Here is a 24,428-nt window from a genome sequence, read left to right as displayed (position 1 = left end):
GGCTTGTCTATTGTTGCCTATCTTATCTTTTGAGGCAGGGTCTTTCTCCAAATCTGGAGCTAGGCTATCTGTCCTGAAAGCTCCAGTGATCCTCTGTCTCTGTCTCTCTCCAGTGCTGAGGTTACAGGCCTGCTTGACTTCTCTGAGATGGAGACCATATGTAATATAATTGTTGGTTCTGAGGATCCAAACTGAGGTGTGTGTGAAGGCACTTTCCCAACCAGCTCTTGAGTCCCGAGCAGGATTTATTTAATTATTATTTTTTTTAACCAGGAAGAGTTGATCAGAGTATCTTACAAGACCCCTGCCAGGCATAAGTTCCTTGAGCCTGAGTTTAGATTAAACCTAGGTGCTGTCCTGCCAAGAGCCAGCTCAGTGTGACTTCACTAACAGACTGCATTTTAATCTCATTAATACTTGGGGACACAGTAATCCCGTTCTTTGGCAAACACCATCTATGTGCCTCCCTTAAGAATAACAGAACCACAAGCCTGCATTCTTGGAAGGAAAGAAATGAACCAGTATCTAGACTTCTCCCACCACTCTAGAATCTTCATGCCAGGATGCTATGCAAAGCAGACACCAGGGCACCACTGTTAGGCAGAGCCTGAGCAGTCCACGGTCCTACCTGGAAGTACCTTGGCCCACTTCACGACCTGGATCATCTGTTTGCCTGCCAGGCGGTTGAGCGTGGAGAGCAGGCTCTCGGCGGTGTCAGGCTTGGAATTGTCATAGCCTGCGTACACGATCTCAGGCTCGATGTTCTCCAGGATCATGGCCGGGGATGGCGTGAGTGCGTGTGTGATGGAGGCAAGCTGCGGGACCAGCGCAGAGTTCACCGATGGCTCCTTGGTAGGAGCGATGTATGTGGTCCCCTCTTCTGGGCTCTGGGGTGGTGGTGGTGGGGGCTGCTGTGGCTGCTCCTCGTGAAGGCCTTTTAACTTCCCCAGCTTCTTTGACTTTCGAGCTGTCAAATGCAAAAATCAGAAGGGATAAGGGCAAACACACATATCATCTCAAACACATTTCATGAGGCCAACTGACTTCTACAGGCAATTGAGTTGCAATCAATGCAAGCTCTCTCCTAAAGAACTCCTGTATCAAAAGGCACACCTTCAAAATAGTTTAAGGTAAATGGCCAAGCTCCCAGGTTAGTACTATGTGAAGCACGCTAGCAGCTGCTTTTTGCCTTTGCTACATGGCACAGGTCTCCCCTTCTTCCCAAGGAAAAGTGCAGACACCAGCAGGATGACTTGAACCTCTTCCTGTTTTCAAAACAGAGGGAAGAGTCCACAGAAAAGGACACAGAACTGGATTGCTGATACAAGTGGGGCCCACAACAACAACAACAACAAAAAAAATAGAAAAAAACAAACGGAATGCTTAATACCAAGCAGGTTCTAAATGGCTTGCACAGAATTCCCCAATTTAACAATTAGTCTGGGAAGTGATTATTAGGATTCTCATTTTAGAATAGCACTTTGGAGTTTGCACAGTCACAGGAAATGGTGTTCGGAGGGACAGCAATTGCTTCAAATGCTAACATCCTGGGAACTGGCAGAGATGAACGCAAAGGTAATGAGGGAGATACATGGTGAATGGTTAGCAAAAGAAAGTTCAGAAAAACCAAGCTGAATTTCTAATTTTGCAGTTATAACACTTTGAATTCATTCAGTAATTCTACATGAACCAGACACAGCTTACACTTAATCCTCTCGGATATCCTGGTGTTGCCCTGCGTCATGGAGATCCTGCAGCTTTGGATCTGCAGGACCGGCACCTTCTCACACTCCAGCAGTTCTCAAATAAGGTAGATGTTGGGGTGGGCCAGGTCACAGCTCTGGATCTGAGCCTGGGTGGTAGCTGAGTTGGTTAGCCTGCCAGCTCTCTCATGCTTCCCAGGCCAGGGGTGGGCCAGCTCTCCTGTACCCATGTCAGCATGGCCAGCTCTCCTGCACTGCCCAGGTAAAGGGCAGGGTCAGATCACCAGAGTACCACAGCTGGTGAGGAGCAAGGCAAACTTAACCCACAGACATCAACATGGCCCCAGACAGCAGCCCAAACTATGAACGTCTTATGGCCTTTGGTGGTAACATGGGCCACAGACATCTACAGAGATCCCTGCTCTCTTAGTCTCTTAGCTACATACTGCTGACATGGTAGGTCACCAGGATGCTTCAAGGTGATGTGTGAATGAAAACACACCAGAATGTATCAGTAAAGCAACTGGCCATTCAGATCCAGAGAAAAACAGACCATCTAAATAATCACTAATGCCAGGTCCTCCAGAGAAGTCACCGGTCCTTCAGGCGATCAGATCCCTAAAGCTTCTGAGACATAGAAGCTCCTGAGCTTCGGGCGTTTACCTGAAACATGGTGAGGAGGGCTCTGTGAGAGGTCCTATTCAAGAGAAAAGGGAGAAGGCAAATGTGGCCGCCATCATGTAGATCTCTGGCTTCCATACATATGTGCACTGATGTGTGCACATACCCGTGCACGTGTATATAAATATTGTAGACACTGTGTGGTGATCTGTATCTACAGTCTGAGGATTTCAAAGGTGGAAGCAAGATAGACAGTGTTAATTCAAGCCAATCTGGGCATCAGAATGATTTCAAGGCTAAGCTGGACTGTAGGGAGATACTGTCTCCAATAGCAGAAAACAAAACCAGGAACGAGCCCATTAAAGTGCTTCCTAAGATGAGGCTGTGGTTCATGCCGGACATACTCTGACTGATAGAAACAGTGATGACTGATACTTTCATGTCTTATTAAAAAGATACCTGCTTGCAAATTAAGTATAAAGTGTATATTTGTTTACTGTCTAGGTCTATTTTGTTGTGTTGATTTTTCCTGTCTGATTTCAGGTCAGTGTCATGAGTATCACAGAGAATAGTGACTGTCTTCTCCAGGCTGTCACTGGTAGCATGACTACACTCGGGTTTTCAGCACTACACCTAGTGTTTCACTGAACTTTGTGTATGGCTTTGTAAACACAGCAGGACACTTGGAACTGAGAGATAATCTCTGTTTACTGACACAGTTTAGGCGGTCAGTGCCCTGAGGGTGTGGACTCTTCAGCCACATGCATGTACATGTGTAGCATCTCCCTGTAAGCCCAGTGAGCATGGGGAAGATGTCTTACATTCTTACAATACCATCCTGTGTACCGTGCTGTTAACATGTGAGTTCTTGACAAATATTTATTGAATGAATATGTTTCATTTTAAACATTAATAAATTTCACAATGTATCAATGCATGAAGCCTCAGTTTATTTCCCTGTACAAAATGTAGACAAACTTCTGAGATTTTTTAGATAAAATTTTTGAGTCACTAATTATTTCTAAGAAAAATTTCTACTGTGTAATGACCCCTTTGTGAACTTACTACACTTAAAAGGTTGTAATTAAAATAACGAGCTACAGTTATTGAGTACCCAGTGTCTGGACACAGTTCAGCAGACTTGTGTATTTTCAGAAATCCAATGTTCACCAGGACCTAGCTGTGAATATTATTATTGCTGACATGTTTTCAGGTGAAGAAGCAGAGGAGCTGAAGGACAAATACCTTTGGAAGCTTTCAGAGTTAGCAAAGCACAAAGAGAACATTTGAATGCAGCCATGACCCCGACTCTCCCTCCCGTGCCCTGTGGTCTCTCTTCTAATTCTCCTCTTTATCTTAGTATCATTTGTATGCTTTAGGGCGAGGACTAGCTTCAAACCCAAGTGGGTAATTAAGATCTTTGCTAATTGCACTGGGACAATTTTGGTTAAATATCCTGAATGAGCGTGTTTCTCTTATTCAAAGCGAACCTGGCTATTTGGATAGGGCTCCTGATTGAATTCTGTGGAATTGATGGTCTCTAGGCTTGGAGATCTCAGTCCCAGGTAGTGAGAGCCACACTTTCCTGTCAGCATCAGCATATTCTCTCTCTCTCTCTCTCTCTCTCTCTCTCTCTCTCTCTCTCTCTTTCTCTCTCTCACTGCTTATGTGTGTGTGTGTGTGTGTGTGTGTGTGTGTGTATGTTTCACACACATGGATGTAAATGTCTTTTACCCCCACTTAAATTCACTTGAAAGAGGGATTTCATTTATCCATATTGGATTTTACAGAAAGCAGTGTGTGTTCAGTGGTTGCCCTCAGGTACCAAGGCCTTATTGGCAATATCTTGGCAGTTTCTATCTCCTGGCCCAGCTAGGAAATGGAACTCCATAGATTCTCCCTTTGAGTTATTTTCCAGGATTTGACTATGGGAGCTCCTGCTTCCTGTCCCAGACCAATAATCAGAACATCAAGCTGAAAGCACCACAAAGACTGAGACTACTTCCCTGTGTGATCTGGAGATTGATTGGCTGAAGCTTTACATTCCAGTATAATACAATATCCTGTTTGGTTTATTCTACCTCTAAGGGATGTGAGGACCCTGAGTACCCTTCTGACAAAAGCCTAGGCTGCCTCAGTGATGGCTTGTGAAAAGAGAAGCCATTTCTTCTATCATCTTCCAGTGAGGTGATGGCATACATGGATCTCCAAGTACCTTATCACTTCCGCTCCCTTCCACATTAGAAATTAGGATCGCTTGAAAATTAAGGACTTGGTGGCAGATATTAGAGATGCTGTCTGTATAGGGATTTTATTATTATTATTGCCATTATTGTTGTTACAATTGGTTCACAGGCCAAGTGTGCTTGTATCCTACAGGGCAGTAACAGTGCTTCTCCTACTCTCGGGGTGTTGATTTCAGCTGAACAAACGTGATTGTGCTTTTGGTGCAAGACTTCATTTTCTTTTAGTTATGAGAAGAGGGATGCAAAGTCAGGGAGAATGAAGCATTTCTCAGTCATATCATCAAAAGAAGAAATGGCACCTTTTCACAGATGACATCAATTGGTTCTACAGCAAAACCACCCTAATTTGTACTAATAGGGATAAAAAGAATCTAAGTAGTTCTTAAGGGAACACACACTAATTAGATGTAGATGAGGGGCTAAGGGTAAGTTGTCTTCATGAATAAATAATTAGTGTTTCAATGGAGAATGAAGAAGTGGCATCTCGTAATTGTTCATAAATACTTCTGCAATGGTTAAGAATGTTGAACATGGCATTAAAAAGGATCTGTACATATTTTCAGATACTTCTGCATAATAAACAAAGTACTGCATGTTACTAATTTTACAGGACACATATGCCATGGCAAAGGTAAACTCAAGTTCTGACTAATTTGTAAGAAATTCTGAATTAGTGCATCTCCCACTAAATTTTCTGGTGTGTAAAGCTACCCACAGATAACATTAGAGGCAGAAACAATACGATTTTATTGCTATTTTCATATTTACAAATGCAAATAACTGATACCTACCTACTGCATAAGAAGTACTGTTTTCCAAGCAATCAATTGTTTATGGCAAAATCTTAGCCCTGACAAGAGAGAACCATTTTGAGAAAGCTGAGTCAGAAAACTGATTAGGTTTATACAAACTGCTTGGGTTGAGTTTTAGGTAAGGGTACCAAAACGTATTTGGAGAAAAAGACAATGGCAAACAGCTGTTTTATCTCTGAAGAGGGTCAACCTTCCTGTTCCTTCTGTGCAATTGTCACCAGGCCTCTATCAGCTTTTGGTGTGACTTGGAAGTGGATGAGGCCACATTCTTGCAGGAGATACACCGCTAATCAGATAGTGCCGACCTGTCCAAGAGTAGAGTCCTTCAGACCAGAAGCCAGAGTAAGTGTCGAGGCTTGAAGGAGTGAAAGGCAGAACAGGCTTTGGAGTGCACACAAGCTTCTAAATTATGGTTTCCCGATAGGAGATACCTACATGCTATTCCCAGGTCTGGATATAATTATTTTGATGGTATATTTATTTCCTGGCTATACTTTTTTCTCATTCTTTTTTATTTTTAATATTAGTCAGAATCAGGAATATGTATAAACACAAATACATGAATGGGGAAGGCTCCATCTTGGGCTGGGAGTTTTAAAGGAGAGATGATGTACCTTCAGTGCAGCCAAGTTGGGAACTGTACGAGAAAGAGCCTTGGAATACAGAGGGATACCTTCCTATGCTCTCCTGCATGCAATGGGGAGACATCTAGGGCTGTCTTCTGGTGAAATTTTGACTCTCTTTTTGAATGGGAAAAAAAAAGGACAGTTTTGATAGCAGGATAGAACTTGTCCTCTAACTCTCAAGTTCCCTGTGACGCTTTGGACAAGGGTCTGTGGAGAGTGGCTAGGCAGTGTGGTGACTTGGGGGACCAAGTGACAATTCCTAATAGTCACCTGTGTTGAATAATCTTGGAAAGTCATCATAGTGTAAAACACTGAAAGTCTCCAGAAATCAAACATGAGAATAGACAGGACTGTATCCATCTGCTTTGAGGAGGGCTGAGGAGAGGAGAGGCCTAGGGTGCTCTGAGGAGGGCTGAGAGAGGCCTAGGGTACTTAGAGGAGGGCTGAGGAGAAGCCTAGTGTTAACTTTCATCTGTGCTCCTCCCTGCCCCGCCCAGCAGTATTTTGAAAACTTGAAGGGCCTTTTTCTGAATCATGATGGCCACTTATTTTCTCTTCTCACTGAAGATTAGATAAGATACAAAGGCTTTAGAAGACCAAAGAAGGGATTTAGCCCAGATAGCAGAACGCGAGCATCCTGGAATGTGTTAAGTAGGTCTAGAATTTGCTGCTAGCCAGAACATACATTGTTGCTTTCTAAATACCCTGAGGTCCTGGCAGCAGACATTCTGTTACTCAAGAGCAGCTCAGCCCTAAGGTAGAAACGAGTGACTGACTGAGTTTTGGAGATTTGGAGCCATGCTGTGGAAATCAGGAAGAGTATTACAATAATATTAAAGGAGCTGCTGGTTCTGAAACACAGAAATAAGTTGCAAGTGTGGTAAGATGTCACCTGAGTGATAGTATTCAAAAATATGCAAAAACGGCAAATACTGTGATTTTAGAGTGCTCGAAAGAGTTTTCAGTGTCATGAAGAAAACCCCTCAGTACAGCTCTCCAACCCCATCTCTTGCCTGACACATTTAAAAAAAATTGTCTCCACATTTCAAGGCCTCTTGCTGTTTGCTCGTTTCCAAATTTAAAATATTGTCTTCCTTTCTCCTCATCCCAAGAGGACTTGTATGAATTGGGAAGTGGTAAAGGGTAACCAAGGAGCAAGACAAGTTTTCTCACAAATACTGCTGTTAAGCTTCACCCATGCCCTTGGAGGTAGGTGCTGTGCTCCCACTGTTCAGAGAGTAAAGTGATTGGTAGAGGGACAGGGCACTGGATGCTAGCTAGCATCATGCTGTGTAACTGGGAGGTAAAGACCTGGAACCTCCAGGTGCACCTGAGGCAGACATTGACCCCAGGGGTCAGAGCTCAGCTGCCTACAAGGTCACAATTGGCTCTCATTAATGACAGATGAATGTGTTAACTAGAAGGCCTGTGGCCACCCCAGCCAGTCACAGGCCTGTTTTCTTTTCTAATCTCCAGGGCATCATACCCACCACACACTGGGGCTGCTGTGGTGGGCAATGCTCCTGTCTCTGTCACTCTCAATGCAATTGGAAGAGAGCTCTAAAAAAGCAGGAAGCAAACCTGCTAGTTTGCCTAAGGTCTCAAATTTGCCAGAGGAGGACTCTATGTTTTGCTAAGAATCAAAGCCCTAAAGCAACGCTGCACTGAATCACTGGGTTCTTTGGACATACATTTTTAAAATCAAATTAACAATATTCAGAAAATGTAGATATCGATCACCACAAACCCTATTCTCAAAGGATCATGGTGTAAAAGACCGAGATACTTGGAAAGCCTCTCAGTGGTTTTACAGCACTAATTTAAAAGGAGAAAAACTAAGCTTGGGCAGCATATACTTGTAATCTTAACAACTGAGAGACTGATGCGGGAGGATGGCCACTTGTTCAAAGCCAACTTTGGACACACAGTGTGTTCAAGGCTAGCTGGGACTACATAGTGAGTTCAAGGCAAACCTTGGCTACAGAGTAAGATTCACAAAAATAGAAACACAAACAATCATAATAGTGAATAAGAAAAACTAGCACAATAATACCCATGGCCATCCAGAAAAGACTTCTTCTTCAAAGGGCAAATTCGTTAACAGCTGATCAGTTGCCTTCTTGAGCACAGAACAAATACATGAGCACAGAATTTACTACATGGAGCAGATCTCAGTGGTATGCCAGTTAAATAGACTCATTAGGAATGGTTTATAAAGAAGCATTACTATTGTAACAAGGTTGCAGAGGTGAGCAAGGTATGAGAACAGGGCAGGAGGCAGTGACCTGGAAACGACTCCAGCTTAATGGGCTGTACCGTGGGCTGTGCTCTCCCAAGTCTTCAGGATCCCAGGAGAGCTCAGGCGAGCAGCATGAAGCAGAAGTGAGAGCAGACTACGTAGAAAACCCACTGTACAGACCTCCTCACACTGGAAGCTAACTGGGTGAGACCTACTTTATGCAAATAAAATATGGGAAAATGAAGCATTTGTGGTTGGTTTAGTGGCAGAAAGTATGTTTAGTATATAGGAGAGCCTGGGTTCCAGAGGGTTTCACTAACAGTGAGAGGAGAAGAGTTACCACACCAATGGCATGGTCTTTATAAATGATTCAATACAGGATTCCTTAGATAAGTCACAAGGATCATTGTCAACCCAGTGCATGGGCGTTTCTTGCATTTTGCTTGTAAATTTTCCTCTCAGGTTCTTCTGAGCCCCTGTTGCTACTTTTCCTCAGTCTCTCCATGTTCCCTGAATAGCATCCAGGGGCCATAAACCATGGCACACACCAGAGAATACTGAGGCACCCAAGAAAGCTGCTTAACTCCAACCTAGTTCAGATTTTTGAAAGATGACTATATGGTTTATATGAATAAGAAATAAAAATCTAGGATCTGGAAAGACAGATCCTAAGGGCACTTGCAGCTACTGCAAAGATCCCCATTCAGTTCCCAGGACCTGCACGGTGCTTTACCACGATCTGTAACTCCAGCTACAGCAGCCCTGATACCTTCTTGTGACCTCTACTATATATATGTGTATATACACATACATGTGGGTAAAACATACACACACAAAATGAGAATAAATCTTAAAAGGTAGGAGAAATAAAAATTATCAATGGAGGAGAATCTATGCAGACTGAAATTTCTATTTTATCCATATTTTATTTTCAATGTTCATTTTCTTGAGAAAAGTTCTTCTTAGTTTGGCCTTATGTCTGTACAATAATTACTCATAGCTGAATCCCTGCAGTTCAAATTATTTTTTTTAAAGAACAATTACTTGGAAGCATGTTTTATTGAAAAAGAAAATCAGCACACATGAGGAGTTCCCAAGTGCACTCAGGTTAGGGAAGGATTAAGTGTATAATCAGATTATAAGTAATCTTTTACATTATTTACAAGAAAAGTAAACTGAGGAAGTTTCACTGGATTATATTGTGGTCAAATGAAGTATTATTGAAATATTAATTAATAAATATAAACAATATTAACAATATTAAATAATAACATTGTGATAAAAGTCATTTAAACCATTCAAGAGCAGTAGGGCTGGAAAGGCCAGGTAACCTAATAGAAATTATCAGTGAACAAAACTTCACGACTGGAATTACATAGAGAATAGAATCTATTTCTGAGAATTGTTGCTCAGGCAAAGAAGCCAGATAGCATGCAAAAATTTCCTCATGACAAACTAACACTAGTCTGCAAGAAGGCCAGGGCAAGCACACAGTAAGGAGTTCCCAGGGTGCCACTCATGTTAGGGGGAGGATTAAGCAGGCCTGAGGAAAGGGAAAACAAATGTCAATGTTTATAGCTTCTAAAATAAATATTATTCCACATTTTATTCCTCTGACATTATCAGGATAAGTCTAAATTAAGGATTAATAGTAGCCAATGATGCATAGAGTTGAAAAAAGGTTATTTTTCTAGGCTGGGTTCTCTTCAGGATACTGGTAGACTTGGTCTGAAAACTCCCAGATTGAGTGGAGTTGGACTAAATTGGCCTGTTTTGAAGCACTGAAATGGCAGCCTGCAGCAGCTCCTGGGCTCAGGGTTCAGTCTGACAGGTCTGGAGAGGGGAGAGAGAGAGCCGCTGGAAGAAGAAGCACCAGGCCCACACAGGCCTGCCCTGCCCAGTTGTTTATAAGGCTCACTTCTATTCTGTCCTTTGGTCTTCTGCCACAGTGTAAATTCCAGAGCACTAGAGACTCCTTCAAAACCAGTCCAACATCACAGGCTGAACAAAAGCTCCTTTAAGAGACTACACTTTCTGTCTTCATTTCAAAAGTATTCTTCACGTTAACACCACTTAGCCAAAACAGACAAACAGTAACCTTCTTCCCTACAACAAAACAAAACAAACAAACAAACAACCAAAAGGAAACCCAGAACAACAGAAAAAGGAGGTGCAGGGAAAGTTCTTTCAGAGCCAGATACTCAAACACTGAAGGAGTTTATCTTTTATTTTACAAGAGATGGGATCTCAGGTAAGCGGAAGTTGGTGATTGAAGCTGAGAAGCTGAGCTGCCCAGAGGACTTCCAGAAGGAAAAGTAGGTCTTTCTGAAAGCATTTCTTGAGGATCTCAGTTCACATTTGAAACAATGTTAACAATTGATTTAAAAACTCTAAAGTCCTTTCAGCAAACTCTTAAAGCAACATCACATTCACAATAAGGGAAAACCTACACTTTGTTTCTTCCCTTCAGCAGGTATGTCCTTCCCTCCTGTTTGCTTCTGCTCCCAAGGTAGAATTCCCTTCACACCAAAGTCAGCTGGAACATAGTGACTGCTCACCTGAAAATGTATGGGTGGATTCCATGGCTACCACTGTTAGTATCTGAAGAAGGCCTTTCTGGTATGACATGATGGACTGTTACCCCACAGTTTGAAGGTTTCTAAGAGTCAGGTCCTCAATGATAACTTGGATAAAGGGCAGTTTCATGTTACAGTTTTCAAAATGATTCAAGTTATACACTGGGTGAAACACAATTCTAACTATGATCTTAATCCCCAAACTTGAATGGGGATAATAGAAACCTGTAACTTCCTATTAGAGAATTTCTAGTCTTTAATGTCTGTTTCTTGGACCCACAGTTAGTGTAAGAAACCCCACTAAACACAATCTCCCTTCACCGTATCACCATGGAGATAAAAACCATGTGGCCATCTCCATATCATCATGCACTCTGAACTCTTTCCTTTTGTTTCTGGGTTGTGACACCAGAATTTGTTTAAGCATTTTGCTGTGTGGAATACAGTCCACAGTGAGTAAGTGCTCATTGAAAAGTATAGGAAAGACAAGGCAGGTAAACAAACGAAGCGATGTTTTTCTCAGTGTCTCAAACCAGTTAGATTTCCTAATCTGATCGCTGCAGTGCTTAACAAAGCTCTTCAGAGGAACAAAGCAGGGCTGTTAGGTTTCATCTTAAGCCCCAGGGTAGGCTTGTCTCCCTGGAAAACAATTCCAGCCAAGGCTCAACCCAGCCTTTTGAACAAAATCAGGCCAGAGTCCTCCAGAAAGGCATATGAATGGAAGAGCCAAGCCTCTGGCAGGCTTAGGGCAAGGGGCCTGATTATCCAAACAGAATTCCATACTGGTAAAATACAGTTTCTCCAGAATTACAGCAGGAAGCTGCAGAAGTTGGAGGCTAATGATCTTCAGGACTTTTGGACAGATGGCCATTAAGTCGTCAGCATTTATATGAGACTAAAATGTCCTGTGCGTATGGTAGGACACCAGTCAGTGTTCTGATAACAATACACCCATGAACAGGCCTTGATACTTCACTCAGTAACTGACACATACCATTTTCTGATTTGTATTTCAAGAAGATGTCTAATACTTACAACCAAAATATTATGCATTATAACCAATACTCAAGTAAGGGAAACATGCAATATTTTCTGGGTGTCAAAGCCAGTCTCTATTAAGGTACAACTATTCCATCTTTCCAAGTACCAAACGGCATTTGACAGATCTCACATCCCTACAAATGCCCTCATAGTATTACCTCTGGAAGTTAATAGTTTATAATATTTAAATTATAACTGCTTAGTAGAATAACCACTCATATGATTCATTCTCTGCATGGCTTCATAAAGGCAACAATGTCTAACCAAAAAAGCTCATGATGAAGAATGTAAGAGCCCAGAGACCATGGAAATAGAACTGACCACCCAACTTGTCCAACTCTGGTCTCCAGACCATCATTGGGAAAACCCAGGTGTGAATTCTCCATGCAGAGTCTTGGGCTTCTCAAGGTCCACATATCAGAAGTGGAAGTCGGGGGCTTCCCATTCTTAAATCTGCTCATGACTATTGTCTTGCACATGGAACTGAGAACTAGCAAACTAGATAGGCTGAAGGAGGAAAAAACAGAGGGAACGTGAGCAAGACTGAGAGAGAGGGGGAAGAGGAGAGGAAAGAAAAGGTGGGGGAGAGAAAGAAAAGAAAAGAGGAACACTAACAGTCTCCTCCACTCCACTGTTACCTGGATTGGATAATTCATGGCTAGAGAGACAATTCTGTGTCACAGGGTGTTCAGCATCAGACTTAGTCCTTTTATCCACTAGATGCCAGTACCACCCCTGGCCACCAGCTATGACAACCAGAAAGGTTTCAGGCTATCCAATGTCTGTTCTGGAAGAAAATCACCCATGGTGGAAAGCCAGTGGTCTACATTGAGAAAGTCCTTACAACCAGAAGAGAGAGAGGTCAGAAGAGGAAATCCCTGGACCACACATACAGCAAGCATGAGAGGACTGATGGGAGAATCTTGATAATTCCTCTCCCATCTATAGCTCCCTAACAGCAGGTGTCCTACACTGGAAACTGAACTGTACAAAAAAAATCTTCATTTTCAAAATTTGGAATTTTTTCACACAAAATCTGGCACTACTACCTTGCTTTCCTCATGACAACAAATACTCAGAGTTAAGAAGTGGCCACTTACTCCAATAGGGGCCAAACGAGCTGTGCTTCATAGACAGGTGAGCTACCAACTTCTCTAGAGAAGCTAGGAGTGTTGCAACAACCATAGAACCTATTTATACACGGAACTTATTACTTCTTCAGTGTTCCAGCTTGTTATGTGAGACAAACACAAAAAAATACTAACAAAATCTGCAAGCAACCTGGGCACACACACAGCCCCTGGAAAGAGTCCTCAATTTACTGTAATTATATCATCAAGTTTACAGCTGGCAAGGCAGGCAAGTGCCTGCCACACCCAAAGGGTGTGTGCATGGCCGGACAAGTGCATATCCTGTATGTTGCCACCCTCATAAAAAAACTGAGTAATGGTGAATTTCAACATTCACTCTCACATTAAATTTAAGTTGGGCTTTATACAATAGGCCTCTTTACTAGACATCTATTAAAAAGAATATTTGTTCCTGTGATGAAATAGGACCTCTCCACAACTCTTCCCTCCAGATGTGTGGTAGTTCTGCTCCTCAGGATCAACTTCCTGTTGCTACCAACTGGGGGTAATGAGTCAACACCCCTGAGTTTATAGACTTTCTCATCTTCCAAAGGAGCATTTCTTATCCCATCCCAAGAGCCACCGCCCTGGGCCTGGCCAGGCTCAGTCACGATCACAAATGGTCCCTCACAAAGATACAGCAAGGTCATGTTACCCTGCGTGCAGCCTCACGCTCTTGCACGATCCCTACCCACAGGTTTTGGTGTAGATTTCTAAGTGGTCCGTAAGCCTGGGCAGAGGTATGTCCCCATTACCACTTTGCTCTTGGCTGGCAACTGAGTCACAGGTTGAGGACTTCTCCAAATACAGGTGATTTTTTTCCAGCTGAGCTCCCGGCTCTTCCCCAGCTGGACCGTGGATGACAATCTCATGACGTAGGGAGTCATCTGCTCCTCCTAGCTCCTCAGGCACACCCTTGTCTTTGCTCCACTCCCGTAGCTTGATTTTCTTTTACCTTTGCTGTTTATGTCTTTGAGGCAGGTGCTCATGATGTAGCCCTGGCTGGCCTGCAACTACTACATAGAGCAGGCTGGCCGTGGCCTGGGATCGCCCATCGAGCAGGCTGGCCGTGGCCTGGGATCGCCCGCTTGCCTCGGTCTGTGCTGGCATACAGCCACTCAGCTCGGCCTCCACTCGACTTTATCTTTCACATTTACTTTTTTGCGGGGAGGGGTTTAACTTATCTGCTTTCATTTTAAGTTATTCACCATAACTTTTTACCTTGAACTTAATGTTTAACCAAAACCTGTCAGAGCAGGCTGAAATTCCCGGTTTGGCAGCACCAGCAGCCTTAAATACCATTCCTCCACGCGGATGACAGAAACTATACAGCAAATAAGCAACAAGGTGAGGTCCAATATCACCCGAAACTCCTCCTTTAGGAAGAAAAGTGTGAATTCATTTCTGAGGTGTATTACCACTGAAGAAATTTCCAGATTATTCTAACATGAATAGTAGGCCCAGACACAGACGTTTTGGAAACTGTAATTTCCTCTAGAGCAGTGGTTCTCAGCCTTCCTAATGCTTTAATAATACAGTTTCTCACGCTGTGGTGACCCCAACCATAAAATTATCTTCATTGCTACTTCATAGCTGTAATTTTGCTACTATTATGAATCATAATGTAAATATCTATGTTTTCCAATGGTCTTATGTGATCAATGAAACGGTTGTTTAACTTCTACAGGATCACAACCTACAGGTTCAAAACTGCTGTTGTAAAGGAATAAAAAATATTATCATCACAAAACATAGATAAAGAAGTGCTTTTGGAATCTGTTATGGGATTAGTTTTTATTATTATTATTTATATTATCTATTATTATATCATATTTATATGATATATTTAATAATATATTTATATTGATATATTATATAATATATTTATATTGATATATATAATATATATTACATGATATATATAATATATTTATATCAGTTTTATTAGTTATATTATTATTAGTTAAATAGTTAATAATTTAACTAATTGGTTTTACCCTATTTCTATTCACTCACACAGTAGCATTTATTAAGCACATTCTGCATCAAAGTGTTTTAGAGCTAAAGAGAAGAGAGCACAAATGTGGAGGACCAGAATCAGGCGATCACCCCAAAGTCAGCATGGGGACATGTTTTAGTGGGAAACAGGCTACGAAAAACTATATCGAGAAGAATAATCATCTCTGTTATGGTTTGAATGTCAAATGTCCCTCACAGGTTTATGTTTTATGCTTGTCCCCGAGTGGTTGGCACCATCTTGGGAGGCTGTAGAGCTTTGAGCAGGTAGGGCCTGGCTAGCGGATGATCACTACTTTCTGTGAAGACTGCGTCAGGCTACTGGTTCCTGCCGCAGTCTCTCTGAGTCCTGAGCTGCTGTGAGCAGACTCACACTGTTGCTAGGAACCGAGAGCTCCGTGCTGTGCTTTCCTTAGCACACTGTAAATATCTGTGGCTGAAACTCCTTGTGAGGTGAGTAAACGTATCTTTCCTCTTTATCCCACCAAGCCTTCCAGTTGCAGTGATAAAGAAGGAACTAATATGGTCCCTGAAAGACACTTCCTCCTAACCCCTAGAACTTAGGAAGCACACAGGGCAACCGAACTGGTCACAGGCCAAAAGTGTACAGAGCTCTTAGGAATTGGGGAAGGCAAGTGAGTGGATTCCATCCTCCAGCCTCCTCAGAGGAACCCAGCTACTGATGCATAGGGAAGCTCAGTAAGAGCCAGTTTAGACTTGTAACCTGTATGTTCGTAGAAAAATGTTTTTTGTATAATTTTATTTAAAACAGTAAACTGGTTATTTGTTATTACAGCAATAGAAGTGAATACACATAGAAATCCAGATATCTTACTCTTGGCCTGCTTATGCATCTGGTACAAATGAAGAGCCCTTGTTGGAACTGACAGAGATGGCTCCATTCCTCAAGCCATCCATGTTACCTTAGCAGAAACAGCCGCTGACAGTGGAGAAGGTTCTGTCTGTGGGAAGGTCCAGAGGGCTGGTGACAGTATGAGGGCCATTCTCAGGGGTGACTCAGAGCCCCACAGAGGGTAGGGTGGGGAAAGGGTGTGTGTTTAGGGATATAAACAAACCAGCAATGTGCTCAGTCTGGGAAACCCGTTCATTTTTAAATCTCAATCCACAGGGAAGCTTCAGATTTCATAAAGGGAAAAATAAATCAAATAATTGGAGGAAAAAATGCAAAATAAATCCTCTGTCCGTCAGCCAAGCAGAGGCTTCCTTCACCATTTCCTTTTGTTTTGGATCTTGTTTTCAGCTCCAGAGTATTTTAGGCAAATGTCTTAGCCGAGAAGGATTTCCCCCCACTTCGCTTATAAACTAGCTGTAAGTGAACCACCGTTCTGTGAACCATAACATTTGAAAAAGCTTCATGAGGTGACTCAGCCATCTTTGCTGAGGAAGGATGGAAAAGTGGGTCAAGGGGTCACTTCCTGGGGAACAAACAGCACAGAGAAGACCTATTTAGGGGCTTGGACTCCACAACTGCTATTCCTTTGTGCCCTACTGTGACTAAGGCAGGGCAAGGGTAAGGTCGGGTGTCACCTCTACGCCAGTGGCTTCTTCTTGCCTCTTAAAGTATGTACAGATGCTTCCATGTGTCCAGGAATTAGGGTGAGGACAGACAGGCACTCTGGGCCTTATCACCTGGTAGACTACAGACCGTATAGGGGCCTTTCTTTCCCATAGCTTCTGGGTGTTGTTTTCAAATTTAAATTTTAGAATCACGAACTGTCTGTCTGTCTGTGTGTGTGTTTGTTTGTTTGGAGGGCATGCACGTGTATGAGGGTCAGAGGACAGCTTTGTGGAAGCAGTGCTTTACATGTAGATCCTGGGGATAGCATTAAACTTAGGCCAAGAGGCTTGGCTGTAAGACCTTCAGTCCTGGGCCATCTTGAGGGGCCTCTCCTGCACCTTTCCTCACCTATCTCCTTCCCCAGGCTGACCTGCTAAGGTCACTCTTTCCATGTTCCTTTTCTGAGGATGTGAAGTCCACCTTCATGCGTGTATGTATGTGTTCCCATGTGTGTATTTGTGTGTTCCCTCGTGTGTATGGGAGAAGGCAGTACTGGCTGCATAGAGAGAGTTGGCAGCACTCCTTAGCTTCCTGCCGTCTGGGACTGTTGGGGAAGTATCGCTGTTATCTCTTTAGAAGTCAGGTAGGACTGGGCAGTGAACTTGTTTGGCCTGAGCTCTTGAACTTGAGAGATATTTTATTTTATTAGCTTTTAATTTGCTGCTTCAGTCTCATTGCTTGTTATTAATCTACTTAAGTTGCTTTCCTCATGTCACACTAACTTTGTCTGGTCCTATCAATCTAGAAATTCATCCATATCTCTCAGACTTTCCAATTTAGCAGAATATACACTTTTAAGTAGACCCTGATGGTTTTTCTGAATTTTCTTGATATCTTTTATGATGTATCTGGCTTACTTAGGCTATCTATTGCTGTGATAAGATACCATGACCTAAAAGCAAGTTGGAAAGGACAGGGTTTATTTGGTTTATACTTCATGTCAAAGTCCGTCACTGAAGAATTCAGGACAGGCACTCAAACAGGGCAGGAACCTGGAGGCAGGAGCCGATGCAGAGGCCATGGAAGGTGCTGCTTACTGGCTTGCTCCTGGCTTGTTCGGTCTGCTTTCATTTAGAACCTAGAACTCAGGACCACCAGCCCAGGAACGGCAGCACCTACAGTGGGCTGGGCCCTCCCTATCAATCACTAATTAAGGAAATGCTTTACAGATGTGCCTTTGGCCTATGACCTATGGACACATTTTCTTAATTGAAGTTCCCTCCTCTCAGATGCCTTTAAATTGTGTCAGGTTAACATAAAACTATCCAATAAAGTCTCTATATGCAAGCAAGCAAACAAAACAAAAAACTTTATTATGAAATCTTATTTTAAGGTTTATCATAAAAAGTTACAAATTAAAAACTTAAATGTTAAAATAAACTAGATCTAAAGACAGTACAACTCATTCCACCCCTGTCAGAGAAGCCATCAAAACAGAAGGTGAAGAGTGCCACATCAGACTGGATTTTATACTTTCACTAATGAATATATTTTTATATTTCTATGCTCTTAACTGCTGAGCTATCTCTACAGCAATGCTTTCTGTTTTTTCAAATTAACTATATTGAACATTTTTAACTCCAAAATGAGGCCATCATTGATTTTGTTCCATGAAGCATAACCACTATTAATTTTGTCAACTGCTTATTACAAATAAATACCTTTTTGCCTTTAAATGTATGGATAAATTAAGGATAAGCAGGTTAAGTTAGAGTATTAGAAATTTTTATAATTTAATGATGTTCCTAATGAGATGACTGCTGTTGGTATGAACCTAAGCTGAAGCATGTCTACTACACCGTGATGCTCCCTCTAGTTCCCTTCAGAGTCTTGGATCAAATTCTTCCTGTCCTATGTAGCCTCGCTTTCTCCTGAAGAGCCCTGTAGGAAGCCAGAGAGGCTTGGGTAAGAAACAACAGGAAAGCCACAGTAGTCATTTCTGTCTGTCAGTGCACCCGGAGACCAGGACCCATGAAAGCCTTGTTCTGGGTAATGGCCTTCACTGCTTGGAACCTTCTTTTGGTGACTTTGAACATGGATCTCAGGAAAGGGGCAGGAAAATAAGTACAAGCCACTGGGTAGGAGGAAAGAAACAAGTGGCTGGGAAGCAAAATGAGATTCCAAGAGAGTAAAGCCTGCTGCGTATTTAGTGAGGTGCCACGGCTTCACAGACTGCATGCAATCACAAATACTCTCATAGCAGAACTGCTCCATCTGAGAGAGCCATCAAAGTGTGGTGCTGTGAACAAAGGACTCCTCCATTGTTCTGTCAGAGCCAGAAAACATGTGCATTGCTGTTTTTAACAAAATCTCAAACATTTGGTTTTCCCAGGAAAGACTTGGGCTATATGCTGTGGTAGAAGCCTGCTAGCCCAGAGAGGCAGAGAAACCTTCCTCCTCAGCTGACACCCCCAAAGGCAAAGGTCAGCCCTCCTTCATCTCAAAAACCCTTCAAACTTAGTGTCTGTCCCTTCTCCTTCCTGTGCATCTCTATCCATCCTCCTGACTTTCTCTCACTCTCTGTGGTTTTTCCTATGTTCATTCCCTGTCAACTTGCTGCTTGCCCTGCCTCTTGACCTTAATCCTGTTTGCAATAAGCAGAGAGCTCTTGGATTAAAGGTGTATATTGAGGCTAAACCACACCACAACTAGAAACAGGGTTTTCCAGTAAATGACATAGTCTGAGGGTTCACAACAGTGATCAAATATCTTTCAATAGTACATGTTCCTGAAATAGCAGCACTTGTGTAAAAAAATGTACACCCGTCAGCCATAAGGTAACCTCCCCTCCGTCTGTTGTCCAGTGTCTGTGTACTCCTCCCCCTATCAGCCATATTCTGTTCCTTTGTCTTCCATTTGAGTCTCATGGGATTCCCCAAGAGGATGTGATAGTCTTAGGCATCCATTATTGACTAAAAACTGTGAATTCCTTACTTTCTTCAAAGCGTTCATATCACTAACAACAGGGAGAGAATGAACAATAATGTAGCCATTAGCCCACTTTATAACATTCCTTCCTGGTCTCTCCATAGCAGCTCTAATCCCAGAATAAAGAAGATGTAATTCCAGAATAAAAAAAGCTTAAATGATTTTGATGACTCTTAGTAGTTTTTCCATGTTAGTCATGTTTTTACAGAAAACAGTTAATGGTATCCTGAACAGCCACACTCATAATTCTATTGGGCAAATAATACTACAGTGTGAGCCTGATTTTGTGTATTTCCTCAGCCTCTTTTCTTCTTTATTCCTCTCTTCATCGTTCCTTCCCTCTTTCCCTTCCTCTTTCCTTCTATCATTTTACTGTATTTTCCCCTCATATGTCACTCTTGGGATTAATATGTCACATGCTATCATCTAAGGACAGAGATAATAATCACCAGCTATAATTTTATGCAAAAAGTAATCATTTTTTGTTTGGGTTTTGGCTACAGATTCAATTCTTGAAATGTAGCAAACTAAAGTCACCCTCTTTTAATTCCAGCTAGAGAATATTCCCCTGGGAAAACATGGGAAACACGGCACCATGAAAACAGAGCTTTGTTTTTAGGTATCTTTAGGAATTTGCTCATGGTTAGCCCTACCTTCCCTTTGGTTACACGGCCCCACTGGTGTTACAATGTATATCAGTGAAGCACACGACACTTACCTCCTAAGTTCATGCCAGCTTGGAGGCATTTCTGGAGCCTGCAGGCAGGACAGTTCTTTCTACGAATCTTGTCAATAATGCAGTCATTTCTTCCAGCACACAGATAGTTGTGTTGCCCTGATTTAATAATAATAAAAAATTGTTAAAACAACAGCTACCAGGCTAGAATAAAGGACTGACAAATATAATCAGAATAGGATTCTTTCCCCTCACTACTTTGATATGTCTTCTTCTGTACAGTAGAGGCAAAAAGGGTTTCAGGATAACGTGGGGAAGAGGTTGGCAACTTAAGACCAGTTAGACTCTAGCTTACTTATGACAACAGTGTCTTTGTGTCAAGCCTATTCCTATAAAGGGAGAGGAGCCACATTCTCCCGACATTTGATCTTGTTAATAGCTGCATGTGCATGTAGTGTGCATTTCAAATACTATGACTGCATCAATCCAAGCAAAGGCCAGGCTGCACCTTTAAGTTGAAAAGCCAGCTCACCAATGACGCATAATTTTACCACAAAGACTTTCAAATTCATAGTAAGCAATGTTGGTCTTTCATTCTCTGACACTACCTGGGACTAAACACAAATCAAATATGGACACAGCAAGTCTTATAGAGTGGCACCTACTGGCAGAATGTGGAACTGCAGCCTGGTTCTACTCATTGGTGATTTTTTTTTTCTTTCTGAATATCCAGGAGCTACCAGATGCTTCTTGAAGCAATGGGCGTGGTCTAAGGAGCCAGGCTGACAAAATTCTCTACTTGCACTAACTTTCATTAGACCAGGCGGAGAAGGGACAACAGAGAAGGCTGTCAGATATAAAGGATGGCAGAGATAGTTGTGCTGGGGAGAAAACGGAAAGAACAAGTTTCTTCCATGGGTGGGCCATATCAGGAAGCCCTTGAAGCAAAGGTGATTTTTCAATAAAAATGTAAAGATCCTTCAGTGTACCTGTGGGGCCACGCTGGCAGAGCAAAAAGTAAACAGTCTGTAAACTGAGTATTGGTACTGGGCGGGTTTCAGGAGGAATGTGAGCACGAGAGGGAAGGAGGGAGAAACAGCAAAAGGAAATGGAAGTCCAGGGCTAACAGGAGTCTGTTTGGGGGCCTAAGAGGCCATGGAAAGGCTTTGGACATTATTTTCGGTGATAGGCCCTGGGCTTGAGGGCATGAAGCAGGACCACTCTAGTGGATGGGAAACTGACTTCAGCGGAGTAAGGACGACAGCTAGCCACCTGTGCTGCTAGGATGAAGTACTGTATTTAGGGGAAGGGTGAACAGCACTTGGGTCAGTGTGACGGGGTGAAAGGTCAGATCCTACAGGAACTCTGAAGATAGATCTGCTAAGAGTTTTGGTGAGTTGAAGATCCTAGGTTAACCAATAGAACAATCACAATAGGAGGATGGTACAGGCTTGTGGCTTGTGGCTTGTGGCTTGTGGATTGTGGCTTGTGGCTTGTGGCTTGTGGCTTGTGGCTTGTGGGGAATGACTCCAGCACCTGCCATGGCAAGTCAGATGCCTTCAAGGAAGGGTGCTAGCAGTTAGTCATCCAGGCATGGTGTGAGGAATGGGTTATTAACTCAGGCTGCTATTGTAAGTCATGAGACTGGGTGAGATAATACGGTAGGTGAGTACTGACTGCAGAGAGGAGATCTGAGGGCGACTCCTAAACACACTGCACTCTGTAACAGTGAGCAGGTTAGGTTAGAGTCCTTCCCTCAGAACATTACTATCATGTCCCCTTGGTTGATAATTTCTAATTATAATATATATATAAATAAATATAATTTCTAAGTATAATAAATATCCAGCAAGAATAACATTTAATATAATACATCACATAAAACAATTTAACTTGGAGTGTCACTTCTATAACATTATGGTAAACCCTAATAACAATAATAAAATAATAGGACAGGAAAATCTAACAAACAAAAAATTAAATCCTACCATCATAATAACCTAAGAGTCTTTTATGTTTTTGACTGGAGGTTTTTAATGAACATACTTAGTATACAAAGTCTAGACTTTAGGCTGCAACAAACAATTAATATAATAAGGAAGTTTCTTCTTTTAAAATAAAAGCCTCAAACCTATACTACAGTCCTATCTGTAGAAGCCTTAGGACAAGCCTCCCATGCATGGCACTTGTTACTGCTGCTGTTTTCCAAAGGAAACACAAGCTGGAGCCGGTAATGTGGCAAAGCACAGGATCGGAAACACAATTCAGAAAGCCTGGTGGTATTGGTCTTCCTCAAGGCCAGAGGGCTTTCTAAAGAGCAGTGGGCAGTATCATTTGCTGGTGGTCTAATAGCATGTGGAAAGTGTTCTTTGAAAATAATAAACAATTGAACGTTTTGAGTAAAGCACACTCATTTTACTGGGAAGAACTTCCACTGGTAACCGGCATTGTGTGCCTTTTATATCTGATGAGATGGAATGCCCAGCTGCAGGTTTCATCTGTAACTCATGATGAATTAAGTCAACTTTAAACTTGAAAGAAATAATGAAATGTAATTTTAATTTACTAAGGGTTCAGGGGGCACCTATGTGCAAATGCCACATGACTTGTATAAGGCACTGGTCTCACAGGATGTCAACTTCTTTTCATTTCTATAGACTTATAATAAGTGCAAGAAAGCCTCATTGGCATATAAGAGTGAGCAAGGAATGTGTCTACCTCACATGCACGTGTAAGAGTGACCAAGGAGTGTCTCTACCTCACATGCATATGGACGGTTTTCTCTGTTGTTTTTAGAATGAGTGGTTTTCAAAGGCCAGGATGAATATATGATCAGCATCATTTAAAGATACAATATCCTATAACAACTGCAGAATGTTTTCCTTCCCAGGCTATATTTTGCCTGCCACAAACAGGACAGGAGAATTGTAGAAGACTACTGTAGATATCCTCTAATAGATTCCAGACAATTCTCTTATATACTTTTTAGTTGTGCAAACATTAAAGATTTATAACATATAATTACGATTTTAAAAACTGTATATGAGCTTTGCCTGCATCTCTGTCTGTGCACTGCCTCCATCCATGGTGAGTAGGGAGGCCAGAAGGGCACCGCATCCTCTGTAACTGAGTTTACAGTTGTTTGTGAACCATTGTGTGGGAGTTTGGAACAGAATCTTGGCCATTTGGAGAATCAGCTAGTGCTCTTAACTACTGAGCTGTCTCTCCAGCCCCTACATTACAAATCTGAGTTGCACTTACACAAATGTGTGATTTGTGTTTCATCCCTTAGTCCCTGTTACATCCATAAGCACACACACACACACACACACACACACACACACACAGAGAGAGAGAGAGAGAGAGAGAGAGAGAGAGAGACAGAGACAGAGACAGACAGAGACAGAGAGACACAGAGGAGAGCCGGATGTCAGAAAATACTGTTCATTTCCTTTTTAAAGCCTGTGTTTCCCTTGTGTTAAGATAGCAAGCCCAGATGGGAATATATAATTTTCTAGAGAAATACTAACATAGATAGACAATCAGAATCCTGACCATGGAGCAGTGGCCAGGAACGACAGCTAATGGACTCTGCAGCCATTCTGTAGGTCCTGGGGCGCCACTGCAGATTTCTGCTCACAGAATGTCAGGTCCAGAGCCATGCTTCAGAACGATTAATCTTAAGTTTACCTGACAGGTTAGGAGAGTGAAAGTAGGGGCCACTGTTACAGGTTACTATAAAAGTTCAGAGATGCCTATATGGAAAACTAGTAGCTGTATACTAGTAAGCATGTAGAGATATAGGAATAATTTTGGGTTAAAATAAAAGCCAAATAGCTAAGAAAATAAAAAAATAATTTCACATTGAGTTATGTATCAATTGTGAGGATAATTCTACATTTAAGCAATGACATGCCAGCTTTCAGCAGATAAATCTCCTGCAGATACTTATGAATTTTCCAAGAATGGGATGGGTTCAAATATTTAAAGGTGCCTAGGAGTGACCAAATGCAGGAAGACACTGGAGAGAAATTGACTAATAAAAAGAGAACCCTATAGGCAAGGTTTTGAGGTTGACAGCCTCATCACTCCAGCCTTGTGACTCATGTAGTATAAGATGTTTAGAAACAATCAAAGCAAAAAAACAAAAAAACAAAAAAACAAAAAAACAAAACCAAAAACAACAAGCCAAACCAAACCAAACCAAACCAAACCAAACCAAACCAAACCAAACC

General features: G+C 42.1%; 1 protein-coding gene across 1 annotated transcript in view; it reads right to left on the bottom strand.

Annotated features, from left to right (window-relative positions):
• Positions 1-24,428, bottom strand: part of Nr3c2 (nuclear receptor subfamily 3 group C member 2) — a 320,864-nt gene that overhangs the window by 58,315 nt on the left and 238,121 nt on the right. The window contains exons 3-4 of the mRNA XM_028785173.1: positions 20,236-20,352; positions 629-967 (exon numbers count right to left, since the gene is read on the bottom strand). Of these exons, the coding sequence (XP_028641006.1) occupies positions 629-967; positions 20,236-20,352 (456 nt within the window). The remainder of the gene's footprint in view (positions 1-628; positions 968-20,235; positions 20,353-24,428) is intronic.

The sequence above is a fragment of the Grammomys surdaster genome, unplaced genomic scaffold (genome assembly GCF_004785775.1).
Source record: "Grammomys surdaster isolate TR1022 unplaced genomic scaffold, NIH_TR_1.0 125146, whole genome shotgun sequence".
Taxonomy (NCBI): domain Eukaryota; kingdom Metazoa; phylum Chordata; class Mammalia; order Rodentia; family Muridae; genus Grammomys; species Grammomys surdaster.
This window is presented reverse-complemented; position numbering and strand designations above follow the sequence as displayed.